This window comes from Lynx rufus, unplaced genomic scaffold (assembly GCF_022079265.1).
Source record: "Lynx rufus isolate CCGP_SWC_20201006 ecotype Redwood Valley unplaced genomic scaffold, mLynRuf1.p SCAF_30, whole genome shotgun sequence".
Lineage (NCBI taxonomy): Eukaryota > Metazoa > Chordata > Mammalia > Carnivora > Felidae > Lynx > Lynx rufus.
Genome location: NW_025814846.1, coordinates 2,283,139 through 2,301,414, shown reverse-complemented (window position 1 = coordinate 2,301,414; position 18,276 = coordinate 2,283,139). Strand labels below are relative to the sequence as shown.

Genomic DNA, 18,276 nt, shown 5'->3' with positions numbered 1-18,276 from the left:
GGGTGGCTCAGTCGGTTAAGGGTGGGACTCTTGATTTCCACCCAGGTCATGATCTCAGGGTTGGTGATTTTTGAGCCCCACATGGGGTTCTGTGCTGATGGTGCAGAGCCTACTTGTGATTCTCTCTCTCTCTCTCTCTCTCTCTCTCTCTCTCTGCCCCTTCAGCCCTCTCTCTTTCTCTCTCAAAATAAATAAACATTGGGGGAAAAAAAAGAATTGTGGCTGTTGCCTTCCTACACTGAGATGGGACAGTGTGAATTACTGTGAGACCTAACATGAGAGGAGTCTGTGTTCCCAGGAACATAAGGAAATGTAAAGGTTCACCATTCAAGGGACCTGAAAAAACGAGAAGGCAGCATTGCCATCTGAACACTAGGAGTGATGGGAAGTCCATCGTCAGAGCACATTTGTCTGGTGGGATAGTATTTGTCACATGATTCAAGCCTGACCAGTGTGTAAACCGTGTTCAGGTTCGGAAATGAAGTAGGAGTGAGAGTCCCGTTAACAATTCTACAAGACTAATTGCTGCACGTAGTATTCAAAACCGAGATTTTAGGCATGGGATTTGGGGCCATGCTAAAAGCAGAAAAAAACGGTTGCTACGGGGTCTAACGGGGGCGTGTTTAGGGGCTCTCAACAGCCAATCCTAGTGCCAAACGTTCTCAAGGGGGCGTGGCCGTGGGGAGACAGTAGCCAATGACAGGGCCGTGAATAGGGTGGGGCAACCAGCCGGTGAAAAGAGCCGAGTGCAGCAATTGGGCGAGGCTGAGGACGTGAGGACCCATAGCGTGCTCCGTCTCTTGAGCTGTTAGTTTTAAGTGTAGCTGGTACTTCAGCTACCACCAAACTTCGAGTCTCAGCTGCCGTTAAACATCATGGAAGATTCTCAGAGAGAGCAAGAGCGGATGATACGACGCCACCTTCGTGAGAAGGAAGAGCTTCGGGCCCGCATCCAGGGCATGAAGAACTCGGTCCCCAAGAGCGACAAGAAGAGAAGAAAGCAGTTGCTCCTAGACGTGGCCCGCCTCGAGGCTGAGATGGAGCAGAAGCACCGGCAGGAAATGGAGAGGTTCCAAGAGAGTTGCCCTGATAACGGCAACCTCGATTCCATCACAGAAGATCTTGCCAAGATGGATCTTGAGAACCGGCCTCCCAGCGTGTCCAGGGCACAGAAAAGGCGCGAAAGAAGGGCGGCCCTCCAGAGAGAGCGCCAGGGGAGCATCGCCGAGGTGGAGATGGAGCATCTGGCCAGCTTCCGCCGTGAAGAGGAGGAGAAGCTCGCCGCCATACTGGGACCTAAGAACCTGGAGATGAAGGACATCCCGGCCGACCGCCACTGCATGTACCGCGCCATCCAAGACCAGCTGGTGTTCTCCGTGACCGTGGAGAGCCTGCGGAACCGCACCGCCCTGTACATGCGCAAGCACGTCGACGACTTTCTGCCCTTCTTCAGCGACTCCGAAACCGGCGACGCCTACAGCCGCGATGACTTCTTGAGCTACTGCGACGACATCGTGCGCAAGTCGTTGTGGGGAAGCCAGCTGGAGCTGAGGGCCCTCTCGCACGTCCTGCAGACCCCCATCGAGGTGATCCAGGCTGAAGCGCCCATCATCGTCATTGGGAAGGAGTATACCAAGAAGCCGCTCACCCTCGTCTACTTGTACTACACCTGCAACCTCGGGGAGCACTACAACTCGGTGAGGCCGCTGGAGGCCGGCGCCGTCGGGGGCGCGGCCCCGCGGCTCTTCTAGGCCCCCGCGCCAGCTGCCGTGGCCACTGGAGCCGGAGCCGAAGCCACCGCCGCACCTCCCCAGTAGGCTCCGTTTTTTTTTTTTTTTTTTTTTTGCCTTCGGTTTTCTCGGTTTTTTTCTTGGTTCGTTTCACTCGAATGTCGAACCCCTCACTCCCTCCCCTCCCCCACCCCCACGCCCGCGCTCTCCTACCTGGCAGTTCTTTCTTCTCTCACCCTTGTGTTGCTTTTGAGGGGTAGGGGGGCGGGGAGGCTCAGCACACGGGTAATATAATATCTGTATTGTTCTACCCAAGGGGAGGGAGTAGGTTTGCTAAAGTTGAACCGCCTCTCGCCCTTAGGGGGCTTCGCCTCCCTTACCAGTGAGAATTGTTCGCGTTGCACTTACCTTTGAGATAAAAATAGAAATTTGGTTTGATGCCTTCTTGGGAAAAAGCAGTGGAGCTCAGGATCTTCAGATTGTCCCATGAATGTATTATATTGGATTACTTAAAGTTGGAGTTTCTGTGATCGAAATGCTTTGTGAATGCCTTTTGCTTACTAGTTCTTTGGGAAAAAATGTATCCTGGTCTATTTTGACGGTTACTTTTTAGAGCCCAGCTGGGCTCTTCTGGAGATGTCTCAAGTCATGGGTAAGAGCTCCTCTAGTATTTTGCTTTGTTTTTTTTCCATACAAACTTGTGTGGTTCCCAATTAATTTTAGTTATTTAGGTATTTGCTAAATTCTACTTAAAGCGTTTGTTAAACTCAGAAATTAAATGTAAGTGCTAAACATAGAAGTTAAATAATTAAATTTACAAAAATTGGCAGGTTAGATAAGGTTTGCTCTAAGATGCGAAAGATATCAATTTAATTTCCTTTATTAAAGATAGGAAGGGATATGACTTCATTCAAGTAGTTGATCCATTTCATTGTGTCTACACCAAGTATGAAGCAAAAGGAGACATACTGATAAGTAGCTTAACTTACTACAAGACTGAGATCTGAACCAGTAAGTTTTCTTTAGTCTGTGACATAAAAGGATACAACTTTATTTCAAATAGTTGATCCAGTTTGCTGTGTCTACAAGTGGTATAAAGTTTGAAAGATCTGAACTTAGCATGTTTTCCTTAATTCTTAGAGATAGAAAACTTTTTTAGAAGATTTTAAGAAGTAAAAATAGTTGATACATTTTGTTACATCTACAACTGGCATGAGGCAAAAAAAGTGAGCAAGATACTTTTGTTGGTATCTTTTGTTGGTTGAGGCTCATTGATATCTTGAATTTGCCAATAGAATAGTATAAGTGAAATGATTTGCAATAAACAACTTACAATGTTTTAAATCTTTAGATCCTGTATTTCAGTGAGTTTACTTAAATTCATTGAAAAAATTTATTGTACACAGCAAATGTTGTAAAACAAAATATATAAATTCAAAAGAATTTTTTAAATATTATGCAGCTTGTTTTAAAAATAAAAGTTTTAAAAATATCTGGTTCTCTATTTTTGTGTAGCTGACTTAGTTTACATAGAGTTTGCATCCCAGGATTTACTTCAGCAGAGGAATCCTTGAGGGTTAGGGAGAGGAGTTGGGAGACAAATGAGACTTTGGAGAGGAGGCCTGGCCCAAGGTCTTGGTGGCAGCCTGGAGTGGAGTGTTTCCCAGAAAAGGATTTAGGGAGGAGCTTTATCTAGAGGCTGCCCTGATTTGATGTTTCACTTGGTGAAAAACATCATGAAATGGTTTTGTTTAGGGATGTTCTCATTGCTATGCATGAAAAAGAACTCCCACTTCCCAAAACTCACCGGTCCAGGGCTACATTGCAGAAGGGAAAGAAGTACCACTGTTTGGGGGGAGGGGTCCCAAAATGCAAATAGGGAAATCCTACCAGATAGCTCACTGTGTAAATGTGCATCAGATAAGTTTCAGATGGCCAGCTAGCTGAGGAGAAGAGGGCCCCTGAGAAAACCAGGGATTGGGGTGCATTGTAACAAGAAGGCCTTTTATAAGGGTGAAAATCCTGGCTGTGGAAGGGAGACAAGGCCCAGAAGGGAGGCATAACCTATAGAAGGGTGCCTGGCTGGGAAGGAGGGTGATAATTGGGGAAGGGGTCAGCCTAGGAGGAAGAATGGGACATGGCAGGGGAAAGGGGCAGAGGCTGAGGAAGGGGACTAGCTGGCAAACAAAGCATAGGCCTGGGTAGAGGAGGGAAGCTGCATGGGGTATAGGACACAGGTGGGTGAGCGGGACCTGAGTGGGGACATAGGTAGAGGCTGGTAACGGGCTCTAGAAATGGGAAGGGTGCTCCACTGGGATGAGCTGCATTGGGTAGGGGAAGGGGCTGGCTAGGGTAGGGGACCTTGATGGGTAGGGGGACACAAGCTGGGGAAGTGTGCCTGGCTGCAGGAGGATTCCACTTCCCTAGTGGTCCAGGCTGTCAGCAGGAGCATAGGCTAGTGAAGGGCTTCTGGTAGGAGAAGGTGGCCCAGCTGAGGTGGGTTGTACAGGGAGGAGAAGGGAAGCTGGCTGGGAACTAGGTCACATTCTGGGGAAGGGATCAGGGTAGGGAGCGAGAATAGGACTGAAAAGGAGGCTGGGTGGGGAAGGACACACTGGAAGGAGGAATAGACTGGTGAAGGGACTGCCCATTGGGGCAAGAGGCCTGGTTGGAAGGGCACACCGGATGATAAAGGGGTCCATGGCTGTTGGATGGGGAAATGGCTGGGCCAGGCTGCCTATCCAAGGGAGAGACACTTGCCTGGGAAAGGGGTCTGGAAGGAAAAGGGGCCTTCTTGGGGAAAGAGGCATTGACTAGGAAACAGGGTCTGATTGGGGGAGGACTGGACAGAGAAAGAAACCTGGCTGATGAAGGAGCCACCAGGCTTAGAAAGTTGCACAAGGCTGGAGAAAGGGACCAGGCTGGGAGGGGGACCCAGCTTGAGAAGGGGGGTGGTGGGAAAAGGGACCTGCCCAGAAGGGGGTAGAGGCAGCAGAGGGGGTCCTTGCTGGGAAATTGGGCCTAGATGGGGAAGAGAGCTTAGATAGTAAGGGACACAGGCTGGAGAAGGGACATATGGTGTGGAAGAGGTCCTGGAAGGAGAAGGGAGGCTGGCTGGTACTGGGGAGATGTCTGGGGAGCACTAGCTGGGAAAGGTGGCCTGGGAATAGGGGCTTAGGTGGCCAAATGATGCAAGGCCAGGAATGCATGTTTATCTGGAGAGTAGACCCGGCAGGGCAAGGAGGAATATCTTGGGGAAAAGGGAACAGGCAGGGGAAAGGGACAGGAGTAGGCAAGGGAACCTGCCTTTGGACTGGGGCACATGGTGGGGAAGTAGGTCTGTCCAGGAAGGGGCTAAGGGGGAGAGGCTGGTCAAGGGAAGGAGACCTAGTTGAGTTGGGGGGCAAAGGATAATAAAGGAGTTCTTGACTGTTAAAGGGGGGAAAGCCTGGGGAAAGACACCCAGCCAGGGAAAGAAATCTGGCTGGGAAAGTAGGCATAAGCTGGGGAGTAGGACATCAGCTGGGGAAGGGACCTAGATGAGGAATGTGCCTGTCTTGTAAAGGGAGCATAGGCATGATAGGGTGGCACAAGCTGAGGACAGGAGACTGGTTGGAATAGGGAGCACTGGGGGGGGGGCGGTGTGAAAATACCCTGGCAGGGAAGGGTGGCCTGACTGGGGAGGGGCTCTGGCAGGGGAATAGAACCTGGGGGAGATCTACCTGGGGAGGTACAGACAGACTAAGAAAGGAAGCTGGTGGTGGGAGAGGTTTGAATGCTGAGAACCACATAAACTGGGCAAGGAATAGTAGGCAGGTTAGTGGACCTAGCTAGGAGAGGGGACCTAGCAGGTGGAGGAGCCTGCTAGGAAAGGGATTCTGCCTTCTAATGAAGGCATGTGCCCTGACAGAGGTCATGGCTGAGGGAGGGCACATGGTTGAGAAAAGGGACCTAGCTGAGGAGGGGGGCACAGGATAGGGATGAGAGGAGGTCTGGCCAAGGAGGAAGAATAAGCTAGAGAAGGGACTTGGCTGAGGAAGGGGGCCTTACTGGAGAAGAGACTTGTCTAGGAAGATGAGCATAGACTGAGGAAGAGGATGTGGGTCCTTCAGTGAAGAGACCCTGGCTGGGGGGGAGGAGTCTGGCTGGGAAAGAGCTCCTATCTGGAGAAGGAGACTTGGTTCAGCATGGGGGCACCTGCTGGTGAAAGGGTCTTGGCAGGGAAAGGTCACATAGCTGGGGAGGGACTTGAAAGGTGATTCAGAGCTTCAAGAGAAGGATGTTTGGCTGGGGAAGGAGGAACGGGCTCTGAAAGGCCAGTGAAGGGGCAGCTCCTTGGGAAAGTGATCCAGCTGAAGAGGGAAAAGCTGGGCACAGGCTAAGGAGGAATAACTAGCTGGGACATGGGGCCCAGGGAGGGTTGCTGCAGATGGGGATACTGGCTGGGAATGTGGCTCAGTTGCAGAGGGGGTGGGTGTGGGTGGGTGTAGGTAGGTGTAGGGGAAGCCTGCCTAGCAGGGAAAGGGAGCCCGCCTGGGGACCTGACCGTGGCTGGGGAAGGGGCCTTAGTTGGGGAGGAAGGCATAAGTAGATGAAGAGAGCCTGACCAAGTGAGGGGACCTGGCTGAGAAAAAGAAGGCATGGCTGGGTTCTACATTGTAGGTAGGTTAAGGGCTTCTGATGGGGGAGGGGTAATCTGCTGGGGCAGGCTGCATAACATGGGGAAGGAGAACTACCTAGAAAAGGGGGCCTAGCTCTAAGGGGGTATTGATGGGACAAACAGGGTTAGGGAAGTGGACCTGGGTGAGGAACGGGGAATAGGCTGGTGACGAGGACCAGGGGCTTGGCTGATATACGGTATAAATTAATATAGGGTAAAAAAAAGGATTCCTGGCTCTTGAAGGAGGAAGGGCTAAGGAGTGGGACCTGGCTAGGGGAGGAGATACTTGCTAGGGAAAGGATACTGGAGAGTTCTCTGTGTATAAAGTAGGGGGTTACCGGATGGGATGGGGATGGGTTGAGGTGAAAGGGTACGCTGGCTGAGCAATGCAGCACAGGCTGGGCAAGGGCCCTGTCTGGGAAAGCAGGCACTCCTGGATGATGTGGGTCTTGCTGGGAGTGGGGAGGGAGGGTTGGTGCTGCCCAAAGAATTTTGTGGCAGAAGGTACTAAATAAAGACAGCCGAGTCCCATTTTACAAGCTATCCCTGAATAGAGAAATAACTGTTCCTATCTTGGGAACCCTTAAAATCTCACACGGCCTGTAGAGGAGGAGGGGAGTTTTCCCAGGCCAGATCCTAAACAGGCCCACAGAGCACAAACCAAGAGAGAGTCTTCATTGTGGGATCTGCTAGGACATGAGGCATGTACGGTCTGTTCCATTTGTGTGACCACAATCACTGAAGACACTGACTGTTCTGGGCAATTTCATGTGCAAAAGCCATGAGCATTGTTCCCAAGGGGATCCAATTCCGGAAGCAACTTTCATTCATTTACTATTTTTCTTTTGCTCTCTGTCATGCCCTCTCCCTCTTGCCATAGCAGCCAAATAAAAGGTGCATGTATTTATCTGGGTTTGAAGCTTAGCTCATCTACCTACTTCCTAGCCTTGTGACTTGGATCAGTCACCTAATCCTTCTGGGCCTCAGTTTCCTCATCCATAATATGGGAAAATTAAAACCTGTATTAGAGATTATCTCTGGGGATGTTAAGTGCATTAAATGAAAATCCACGTGAAGTGCCCAATAAATGTTAGCTGCTGTTAGTATCCTTATCTAAGAGCCTTGATTTTGTCTATGGCAACTTTGGGGGCCCCTTGGCCTCTTCCCACATCTCACAGTGGAAGCAAAGCTTCTGCCAGGGCTACCTGCCCCACCTGTTGCAGCCAGAGCTTCCTGGGCTGCAGTGTGAAAGCAGAAACCACTGGAGCTCACCCCAAGGGCCCTCCTGGGGACAGGATGGCCTACATGCAGGGACTCCCCCCCCGACCAGTCAGTATCTTCTTTCTAGGCTTTTCCTACACAAACACATAGATACACATTTAAAAAAAATTGGTATCATTCATTATATTCAAGCTACTTTTTCCTCCCTACTTAACAATATATTATAAACATTTCCCTGTGTCCTTAAACAGTCTTCAATATGATGGTTTTAGTGCCTGCATTCTGGCCTGTGAATGTGCCATAATTTATCCTATTCTTTTGTTGGACATTTAGATTGCTTTCAATTTCTCACTACTATAAATATGCCACTGTAATATCCTTGTAGCTGAATTTTCGTCTATATTTCTCATTATTTCCTTTTGATAGGGTTTCTACAAGTGATCTAGGTCAAAAGGAGTCTTTTCATGCATACTGGTAAATTGTCCTCTGGAAAGGTTGCACCAATTTATACTCTTGGGGTATGAGAGTGTTATTTTCCCATATGGTTGCCAACACTGAAAATGATCATCTTTGCTAATTTGTTAGGTGAAAAATGTGATGTTAGTTGACCCTCTGTTGACTACTAGTGAGGGGAAATATTTCTCTGAGTATTTATTAGCATGTTCATTTCATTCATGCAAGAGCAAATAAGTCTTATTTTATTGCCTATTCCTGAACTTTGCTTAATTTTCTATTTGTCTTTTTCTTATGGAGTTTTAACAGGTCTTTCCAGTTGTCATTTGGATATTTATAAAATTTTTTCTCGTACTTTATTAGCCTTTCAGTTTTGTTTCTGACTTTTTGCATATGCTGAGTTTAAAATTGTAACGGAGTGGGGCGTCTGGGTGGCTCAGTCGGTTGAGCGTCTGACTCTTGATTTCAGTTCGGGTCGTGATCTCACAGTTCATGGGTTCGAGCCTCACATCGGGCTCCATGCTAGGAGTATAGAGCCTGCTTGGGATTCTCTCTCTCCCTCTCTCTCTGCCCCTCCCCTGCTCTCTCTCTCTCTCAAAATAAATGAATAAACTTAAAAAAATAATTTAAAAAATTGTAATGGAGTCTACCTATCAATCTTATGGTTTCTTTTTTGGTATCATGCTTAGAAAGTTCCCCATCTTGAGTTTGAATCAATATTCTTTTCTTTTCTTCAGATTTTTATGCTTTCTCTTATTTTTTAAGTTGATTTATTTATTTTGAGGGGGGGGAGAGAACAAGTAGGGGAGGGGCAAAGAAAGAGGAAGAGAGAGAATTCCAGGTAGGCTCTACACTGGCAGTGTCCCAATGCAGAGCTCAATCTCACAAACCATGAGAATATGACCTGAGCTCAGATCAGGAGTCGAATGCTTAATTGCCTGAGCCAACCAGACACCCCTATGCTTTCTCTTAATATTTAACAAACCAAACCCATCGGTAAATTACTTGGGTGTAAGATAAGGATGTACATTGATTTTCCCCAATTATAGTAATTAACCATTTATTGAATAATCCACCATTTCACCCCTGATTTGAAGTCCAACCTTCCACATATTACATTCTTATAGTACAAGGGTAAATCTTTTCAGTCAGTCACACAGAACAGCTGCATTCCAGTGACCTCAGTCTACAACTGCCAGCTATCTATTCATCCATTCATTCCATATTTACTGACAAGAATAAACAATAGAGGTGATAAACAATAGATAAAGAGAGATAAAAGATCCAGTCCCAGCCCTCACCATCTAGTGGAGATGGCACACAGGACAACAGACAGAAATAAACCGAAAGCAGCCTGTCCAGTGCTGTGATGGAAGGAGGCACAGAGGAATGACATCTCATTGCACCTGGGGCATCAGGGAGGCTTAGGAGGAGCTTCCAGAGAACAAAGCCAGAGAGGGGAGGTGGGAGTGAAAGAACACCATGTCTCCCTATTCAGTGGAGCTGAGGGGTGGATGTGAGAGGTGAGATAGTTGTAGGAAGAGTCTGGAGGAGACAGGCCTAGTGGCCTGGTCTTACTAAATAAACATGAGTTTTACTCACAGTATTATAAATTAATGAGATATCACTTTCATCCGATTAGCAAAGAAATAAGGTTTGACAATATGTTGATGGGGAAATGCATAAACAGGCACCCTCAAACACTGTGGATGGTGTGCAAACAGGTACAGTCTCTATGGAGGACAATTTGGCAATAACTACCAAATTTAAAGCACATAAACCATTCTCAGTTGTATTTTTATGGATATAAATACAGTTTCACTTGTGCATGACTAAAGTATATATTAAAAATGATAATACTTGTTGCTTTTGAGAAGGGGAACCAGGTGCTAGGGGAAAAGAATGGGTGGCAGCTTTTCACCATATAATCTTGTGAACATCTGATATTTTGAACTATATGAATTAATAAATAAATCTAAACCTAACTCACTAAATAAAATGCACATAGCTTTTGACCTAGAAGTCTATATCCAGGGATATATACTACAGATATATACATATTACAAGACATTATATTTCAAGGATGTTCACTACAGCATTGTTTGTCAAAGCAAAAATCTAGATACAACCTAAATATCTTTGGTAAAGACTAGTTGAATAATTTTTGAATCTTCCATATGAATTGTTTCATGTAGGGAGTGGGGTAAAAATGGGTGGGTGGAAGGAGAAATATGGTGAGCTCTTACTTTTAAACTATATACTTTTATAGGGTTAAACTTATTTATTGTGGTTACATATACATTTGTGGTTATATATAATATATATAATTTTATAAATATAAAATATTTAGATTTATATTAAATTTATATTTATAAAATTTTATAGATATAAAAATGTATATAAATATACACTTATATAAGTGTATAACTTTTATGAGATATATATTTATATTTCAGATATATAGTTTTATGATATATATATCATACCAACATTCTACTTTCTGTCTCTCAGTCTTACTACTCTGGGTACCTCATATAAATGGAATCATACAATATTTGTCCTTTTGTGACTGGTTTATTTCACAGAGCATAATATCCTCAATTTTCACCCACATTGTAGCATAAGAATTTCCTTCCTTTTTTTTTTAATTTTTTTAATGTTTATTTATTCTTGAGACAGAGACAAGCGTGAACAGGGGAGGGGCAGAGAGAGAGGGAGACACAGAATCTGAAACAGGCTCCAGGTTCTAAGGTGTCAGCACAGAGCCCAACGCGGGGCTCAAACCCACAAACTGTGAGATCATGACCTGAGCCGAAGTCGGACGCTTAACTGACTGAGCCACCCAGGCGCCCCAAATTTCCTTCCTTTTTAAAGCTGAATATTCCATTATGTGTATATATCACATTTAATCTATCCATAATATTGTTGAATTTCTACATAGAAAATTGTGTCTAAAAATTGAAAAAATAATTTTAAAAAGCTAAGACAGTTTTCTTACCTTCTTGCTCTGGAATATTTTAAGTAGCATAGGAGTGATCTGTTCCTTGAAAGTTTGAAATAACCCATTCACTCTTGAAACTGGGTCTGGGCCTTTTTGAAAGTGAGTCTTTGGCAGTCAAGTACAGTCCTGGGAAGAAAAGGTATGCAGTGTGAAAACAATCATAATTTATCTAAACTAGATAGGGACAAAGATGGAAGAACAAAAAATCAGGAGGTAAAGAGTACATGTGACAAGTTTATTTCTCAGAGGGTAAATCAAGGATACCATTTCACTTTCGAAATTGAACAATTGGGAATGATAGGCTTAAGCATGGTGCTTAACATGATAAAAATAACCACCAGTACAACTAAAACAAAACATGCCTATGTTCCCATTTAGAAGATTTTTTAATAAAACGAAAAAGAAAGAAAAGAAAACCTAGCCCTTGGAACAACAAATAGAAAACAAAGGAGATGGAAAAAAACAGTTTACTGGCCTTTTGTCATGGGGTGGGGGTGGGGAGTTAGAGAGGAGTAGGGTAGCTTATGCATTTTTCTCCTGGTGTTGTGTTTTTACTTTGGTTTCAGTTATTTTGCATATGAAAATACAGAGGTTGTTCTAGGCCTCTATGGCCTATACCTACTTTCAGAAAGATGTCTTCTTATCTCTTTTTGGCTCCTTTTTTTAAAGTTTATTTATTTATTTTGAGAGAGAGAGAGCAGATGCGTATGCACATGCGTGTGGGAGAGGGGCAGAGAGAGAGGGAGAGAGAGAATCCCCAGCAGGTTCTGTGCTGTCAGCACAGAGCCCGACATGGGGCTCTATCTCATGAACTGTAAGATCATGACCTGTGCCAAAATCAAGAGTTGGTGCTTAACCAACTGAGCCACCTAGGTGCCCCATCTTTTTGGTTCCTTTTTATTTCAATGGGTATTCCCTAGGGCAATTATACAAATACACATTTACTCAACCATCACACCCCAACTTCAGTTTGAATGGGAAATGTGCCCCCTAGATATGTTTATTACTTCTCAATTACTTTTGCCAAAACCATTTTAAACACAACACCGACCTAAGGCCTTCTCTGGGCCCTTCCAGCTCTCTCCATGTTTTTTTCGGTCTGTCTTTGTGCCTGTCTCTCTCATTCCTTTTCATACACTCGCATACACAGAAATCTCTGAACATGGTGTGTGACCTCACAACACTACAAGGCAGAAGCCAGTTTGGGTTTGGCATAAGAAAGAATGTGCTAATAATCAGAGGTATTTGACAATATAAAGAACCATCTCACAAGGCAGTAAGGTTGTGTTATTGGAGGTGTGTAAGCCCAGGCTGGATAACCACCACCTCAAAGAGGTTTTCAGGTAATTCAGGTGTCTCATGGGGCACTTAGAAGCTTTCCACCTCACCTGAGAAATTAGAAAATGAAAAAGGGTCGTTTTTTTGTTGCTGTTGTTGTTTGTTTGTTTTTGCTTGGTGGTGGGGTATGAACCGGAAGGGAAGCACAGAAAGCCCCAGGGCATGGCAAGTCTGAGCTGGGAGCTAAAGGAGCCCTAAAGGAGGTTTGATAGGCCTCTTTTAACCAGTTGAGCCCTCCTTCTAGAACCACGCAAATGTTATTCCCTCTCCCAGGCCCTGATCAGTCTTGAGGAGTTTAGGAACACGCCAGTATTGTTGAGCTGTAGGAGTAGCCAGAACTACATTGTTGACTCTGGCCCTTGTTCGTAAATACAAAACCGTTGCTTCAGCCCACTTGGAGCGTTACTCAAGACACTTGTTCTAATGAATAGCCTAGAATGACTGGGACACATTCTCAAGTGTGTAAATAATGCTTCTGGAAATATTTGAGGGGGCTTGAAAACAACATGTTCTCTTAAGTATCCTATTCAGTTCAACTAAATGTACTGAGTATCTCCAATAGCAGGCACAGCTGGCTGGGTAGGGCCCCAGAAGTCCAAGCGAGGAGCCCCAAATACTGCGTTCCTGCTCTCTGAGGTAGCCTTAGGGCCTCAGAGGTGAAACCCACACAAATCCAAGCGACTGCCTACCAAAGGTCCACCAATAGGTGTTGTGGTCCCGTAAGAAGATGAGGAAACGAAGTGGGAATGCTCTGGGCCAGCTTGGGACTGATTGGAGCCAGGTGGAAGAGGGAATTGGGAGTCTTGAAAGGTCAGCTTAGATTTAGGTGGGCAGCCCTAAAGGGAAGGGCGCTTCAGGCTGAGAGGACCACATTAGGCAAACCCACAGAAGTGACAGTGCATGAGACATGAGTAGAGAACAGTTGTTCACATCTCTTCATCTGTATTCCCCCATTCCTGCAAAAGTCCCCACCTTCCTTTTGGGCTTTCATCCTTCTGTCACCTACTTGGTGTGAAAAGGGGTTCATCACCAGGGCCCACTCCCTTCTGGCCCACCAATCAAAGCACTGCTTCTCCCTGGCCACAATGGCTGGCTCAAGCTAAATCTGTGGCTTGGTTTGTCCAATCAGAGCGAAGCCCAGAATTTGGTGAGTACATGTGCTTTGTTGCTGTTTCAAACCTGTGAGAAACTGGGGCCCAGCCATCTTGCAACCGTTGGGTGGGACGGGCAGTCCAGGATTGCAGTTACAAGGCGGCCTCTGGTGATGCCACCATGGGAAATCACCAAATTGAATTAGTTCTTAGGAAGAGGCTAGCAAAGCCTTATGGAATTGGAAGTGAGTTCTAAGTTCTTGAAGAATCTCAATCATAATTTTGTTTGAAAGAAAGTAGGATGGAAACGAGTAGCAACAACAGTTTCCCCTTGTTCACGTAGCCACTTGAGCTGGGTTTCTCTGCTACCTCGAAACCAAGAAGGGAATACTCAGGGTATTCTAGTTCATGGGGAGTGCCCTCTCTAAGTAGTTTGTGGGAACTGTGGGGTCTGTGGCAGTTAGTTTGTCCATTCCTGGGAATGCAAGCATGACTGTGGGGGACGGGCAGCTTGGTTCTGGAAGTATCTGCTTTCTGATCCTGAGGACCAGCTTCCATTGCAGATTCATGAGCTGCATTCCTATAGGGCCCAGACTCAGCGACCAGCCATACCTGTGAAGAGATAAAATTTCTGCAACTTGCTCCACCCTTTGAGGAAAAAAATCTTCCCTACTGAGGAGTTAGAATGTTGCTGTAGAGGTGATAAAATCTGTTAGAAGTTTGTTTTTCAGAAGGAATGACACATCAAAGCTATGCTTTAGGGATAAGGGATCTGATGGCATTTGGGGGAAAGAATGGATTGTGAGGAGAGAGATTGGAGGCAAGAAGGTGATTTGAGAGGCTCTTTTTAAATCCATGACAGAGGACACTGACCTGACCTGGGGCTGTGGCAGCAAGGAGAGAAGAGGGGACCAGTGATGGACACTGGGAGTAGAATTAACATTTGTTTTGTGTGGAGAGTAAGGAGAAAGGCAGGATCAGAGGTGATTCCCTGCTTTTGGCTGGAGTAATTCAGGAAATGGTTCACTGAGATTTGTCCTTAAAAATCCCTTAAACTGCAGGGGTACCCAGGGTGCCTTGGTTGGTACCTCAGTTGGTTAAGCGCCTGACTCTTGATTTCGGCTCAAGTCATGATCTCAGGGTTGGTGGGATTGAGCCCTGGGTCAGGCTCTGTGCTGGCAGCGTGGAGCCTGCTTGGGATTCTTTCTCTCCCTTTCTCTCTGCCCCTCCCCCACTCAAGTGAGGGCCTGCACTCTCTCTCTCACTCTCTCTCTCTCAAAAATAAGTAAACCTAAAAAAATTTTTTTAATCCTTTAAGCCTGCCAATGAAGTAGAGTATCCCCAGTTTCATGCATACCACCTTTGTACCCTAAAGCTTTTTGTACCTTCCAGCCAAACTAAAAGGAGGCATATGTAAGAAATGAGCGAACACAGACTATCTTAGAATGGATACACAAGAAACTCCAAGGAGACAAACTCAGTGCTGAGAATAGGGTGTGAATACATTGCTTATTCAAAATGTAGTTTCAAATTTTAAATATATAATTAAAATTATATAAAGTCAGTCGCAAGGCAAGCATATGTCAGCAGTCACCCAGCTGTAATTCTCAACAGTACTGTCACCAAACTCAGAATTATTCAGTTGATAATAATAAGACAGGAACTTCAGCAGGATAATGGAGGGAGGGCTCTGGCACTTTCTGCAGATGTAATATGCTCTGCATCTTTTTCCCCATAATTCTCCAGTGGATAAACTGTTTGATCAGAGTTCACATTCTCTCTTTGTCATATGTACATCCCACCCCTTTCAAGAAAGCACCAGTTCTCAGAGATAATAAAGTCTAATTCAACATTTTAAAAGCAAATAATTTTTTTCTGAATTCAGATCCACAACGGATTTTGAGTTTTAAATAGTTTGCAAAGCAGTTTCTGCTTTTTGAAATTTAAGAACTTTTTGTTTGCTTTATTGTTTTGTTTTTGTTTTTTCTTTACTTTGAGTCAGGTCAAGTTCTTTTAGCCTTGATGTGTCCCCCTCACTCATCTTTGAAAATGAAAGGAAAGTCCCCAGAGACCAAAGCAGAAAGGGTGATAGGCAGATTGGAATCAGGAGCAGCTCTCATAGTTCCATTTGCATAGAATAAGCCTGGCAAGAATAGACACCAAAAACAGAGGTTTTCTCCCAGTGGAATTATAGGTGAATTGAGTTTCTCCAGATTATTACCAGTGAGCATATTTCACATTGTATTTCAGTAAAAACAAGTCAGTGTAAAAATTCCTAGATACCGTGACTCATTAAAATGATTTTGTAGTATTTTTTCTTCAAACAAAATACCTTTATTTAAATAAGAAAAAAAGACATTTTAATTTCAAATGCTTTCTTTTTTTTAATGAAAAAATAATCAGCTATGATATTTTTCAGTGAGTAAAAATTTCCCTGAACAGGCTTGCTATAAAATTTAAATTTTAAACATTTCAGTGTTGTAGTATGCTAACTCTATAATAGCTAACATGATTAAAAGTGAAAATCTTCCTGGGGCGCCTGGGTGGCTCAGTCAGTTGAGCGTCTGACTTTGGCTCAGGTCATGATCCCGTGGTTTGTGGGTTCAAGCCTCACATTGGGCCCTATACTGATAGCTCAAAACCTGTAGCTTGCTTCAGATTCTGTGTCTCCCTCTCTCTTTGCCCCCCTCCCCCTGCTCATGCCATGTCTCTCTTTCTCTCAAAAATAAATAAAACATTTAAAAAAATTGTTGAGTGAAAATCTTCCTTAAGACACTGCATCATTATAATGAATAGTTTAAAATTTTTTAATTCAATGTTTTCCTACAAATAGCTTTATGTTTTCAGAACTTAATAGAAAAATGAGGCTACAAAGTAATTTGTAAAATAAGATCATACAAGCAAATAGGTAATTTACCATAAAATTCATTGTCCTTCTAAATTTTTAGGTGTTACATAAAAACCATAACAGGTTTAAAAGTAAATTTTTATAAAAGGTGGCTTGTACAGGTAGTGATACTGCTCTATTTATTGATCTGAGCCCATAACAGGTATATTCTTTTGGAAAAACTCATAGAGTTGTGTCCTTATGAAATGGGCACTTTTCTGTATGTGTGTCATTCTTCAATAAATAGTATTAAAAACAAAAAAGAGGGGTAAGTCAAACAGAATTGAAGGTCACAGAATTTCAGGAGGAGGATTGAGACTTGGTTGATGGATATTGTGGATAATAATAATAGAATAGGGGCGCCTGGGTGGCTCAGGTGGTTAAGTGTCCAACTTCCACTCAGGTCATGATCTCACAGTTCGTGTGTTTGAGCCCCGCGGTGGGCTCTGTGCTGACAGCTCAGAGCCTGGAGCCTGCTTTAGATTCTGTGTCTCCCTCTCTTTCTGCCCCTCCCGTTTGCAGTCTGTCTCTCTCTCTTTCAAAAATAAACATAAAAATAAAAAAAAATAATAATAAAATAATAGCTACCATGTATATGACAAATGATTACAATGAACACTTAACCATGTGCTCTAAGCACTTTACATATATTAATAAACGTAATCGTCTCTAATTGTGAGGTACGTACTATTATAATCCTCATTCACAGATAAAGAAACTGATGTAGAGAGTGGCTTAGTAACTTGTCCAAGGAGGTTATAAACTACTCTTTCAAGAAATTTATGTTAAAGGCTGGGGCGCCTGGGTGGCTCAGTCGGTTGAGCGGCCGACTTCGGCTCAGGTCACTATTTCGCGGTCAGCGAGTTCGAGCCCCGCGTCGGGCTCTGTGCTGACAGCTCAGAGCCTGGAGCCTGTTTCAGATTCTGTGTCTCCCTCTCTCTGACCCTCCCCCGTTCATGCTCTGTCTCTCTCTGTCTCAAAAATAAATAAACATTAAAAAATAAAAAAAAAGAAATTTATGTTAAATGAAAAGACAGAACAGTAATTCACGCAGAAAGGATGTTTGGGTTTTTTGTTGTTGCAGGCAGTGTTGAGCGCATTTATAATTTAGGAGAGAAGCGAGAGAGAACAGGAAAGAGAGCAAAAATGCTTGATTCTCACCCAGGAGGCCAGCAGAGGGTGGATCAAGAACCCATATACATACACTTTTGTCCAAGGGAAAGGTGCCTTCTAAGAGCTGAAGAAAGGAGAGGTCTGTGCAGTGGAGAGTTGAGAGATCCCACATCAGCTAAAAGAGATGGTAAGGACCTTTGCTGAGCCATAGGGAGGCCAGGAGTGGATAAAGAAAGCTGAAGAAAATTTGAAGTGAGGATTACTCAGTGTTTATGACAGCTAAAACGATGGTAAATGCTCATTTCTGGATCCCACCCCAGGCCTACTGAATCAGACTCTGGAGGTAGAGCCCCAGTGCCTGTGTGTGTGTGTGTGTGTGTGTGTGTGTGTGTGTGTGTGTGTGTTTTAACAAACTCTGAAGGCAGTTCTGATGACCCCTGAGTGTGAGAAACATATTGGTTTATGAGACCCACAGGCCTCAGAAGATCAAGGGAAGATGGGTCCAACCTGTGAGATAGAGCACGAAGGGGTAGTTTTCCTCAGGAATTGGAAGTTTTAAATAAACTCTCCAAGTGATTCTGACATAGGTGGTCTGTGGATACACTGAGGAAACTTGTCTCAAAGGTGACAGTGGCTAAGCATGTGGGCTTTGGAGCTAGAGTCTGAATACTACTATTTATTTCCCATGCTACCTTTGGCAAGTCAGTTAACCCCTCTGTGCCTCAATTTCCTCATCTGGAAAATGGAGCTAATGGTACCTTCATTGCGTTGTTGTGACGATT

The 18,276-nt window shown here is 44.6% G+C and overlaps 1 protein-coding gene across 1 annotated transcript; it reads left to right on the top strand.

Moving 5' to 3' along the window:
* The first annotated feature begins 875 nt into the window (after window positions 1-875).
* Window positions 876-1,751, top strand: OTUD6A (OTU deubiquitinase 6A). Its single transcript, XM_047092505.1, has one exon. The coding sequence runs from the start codon at window positions 876-878 to the stop codon at window positions 1,749-1,751; it is 876 nt and encodes a 291-aa protein (XP_046948461.1).
* Window positions 1,752-18,276: the final 16,525 nt, after the last annotated feature.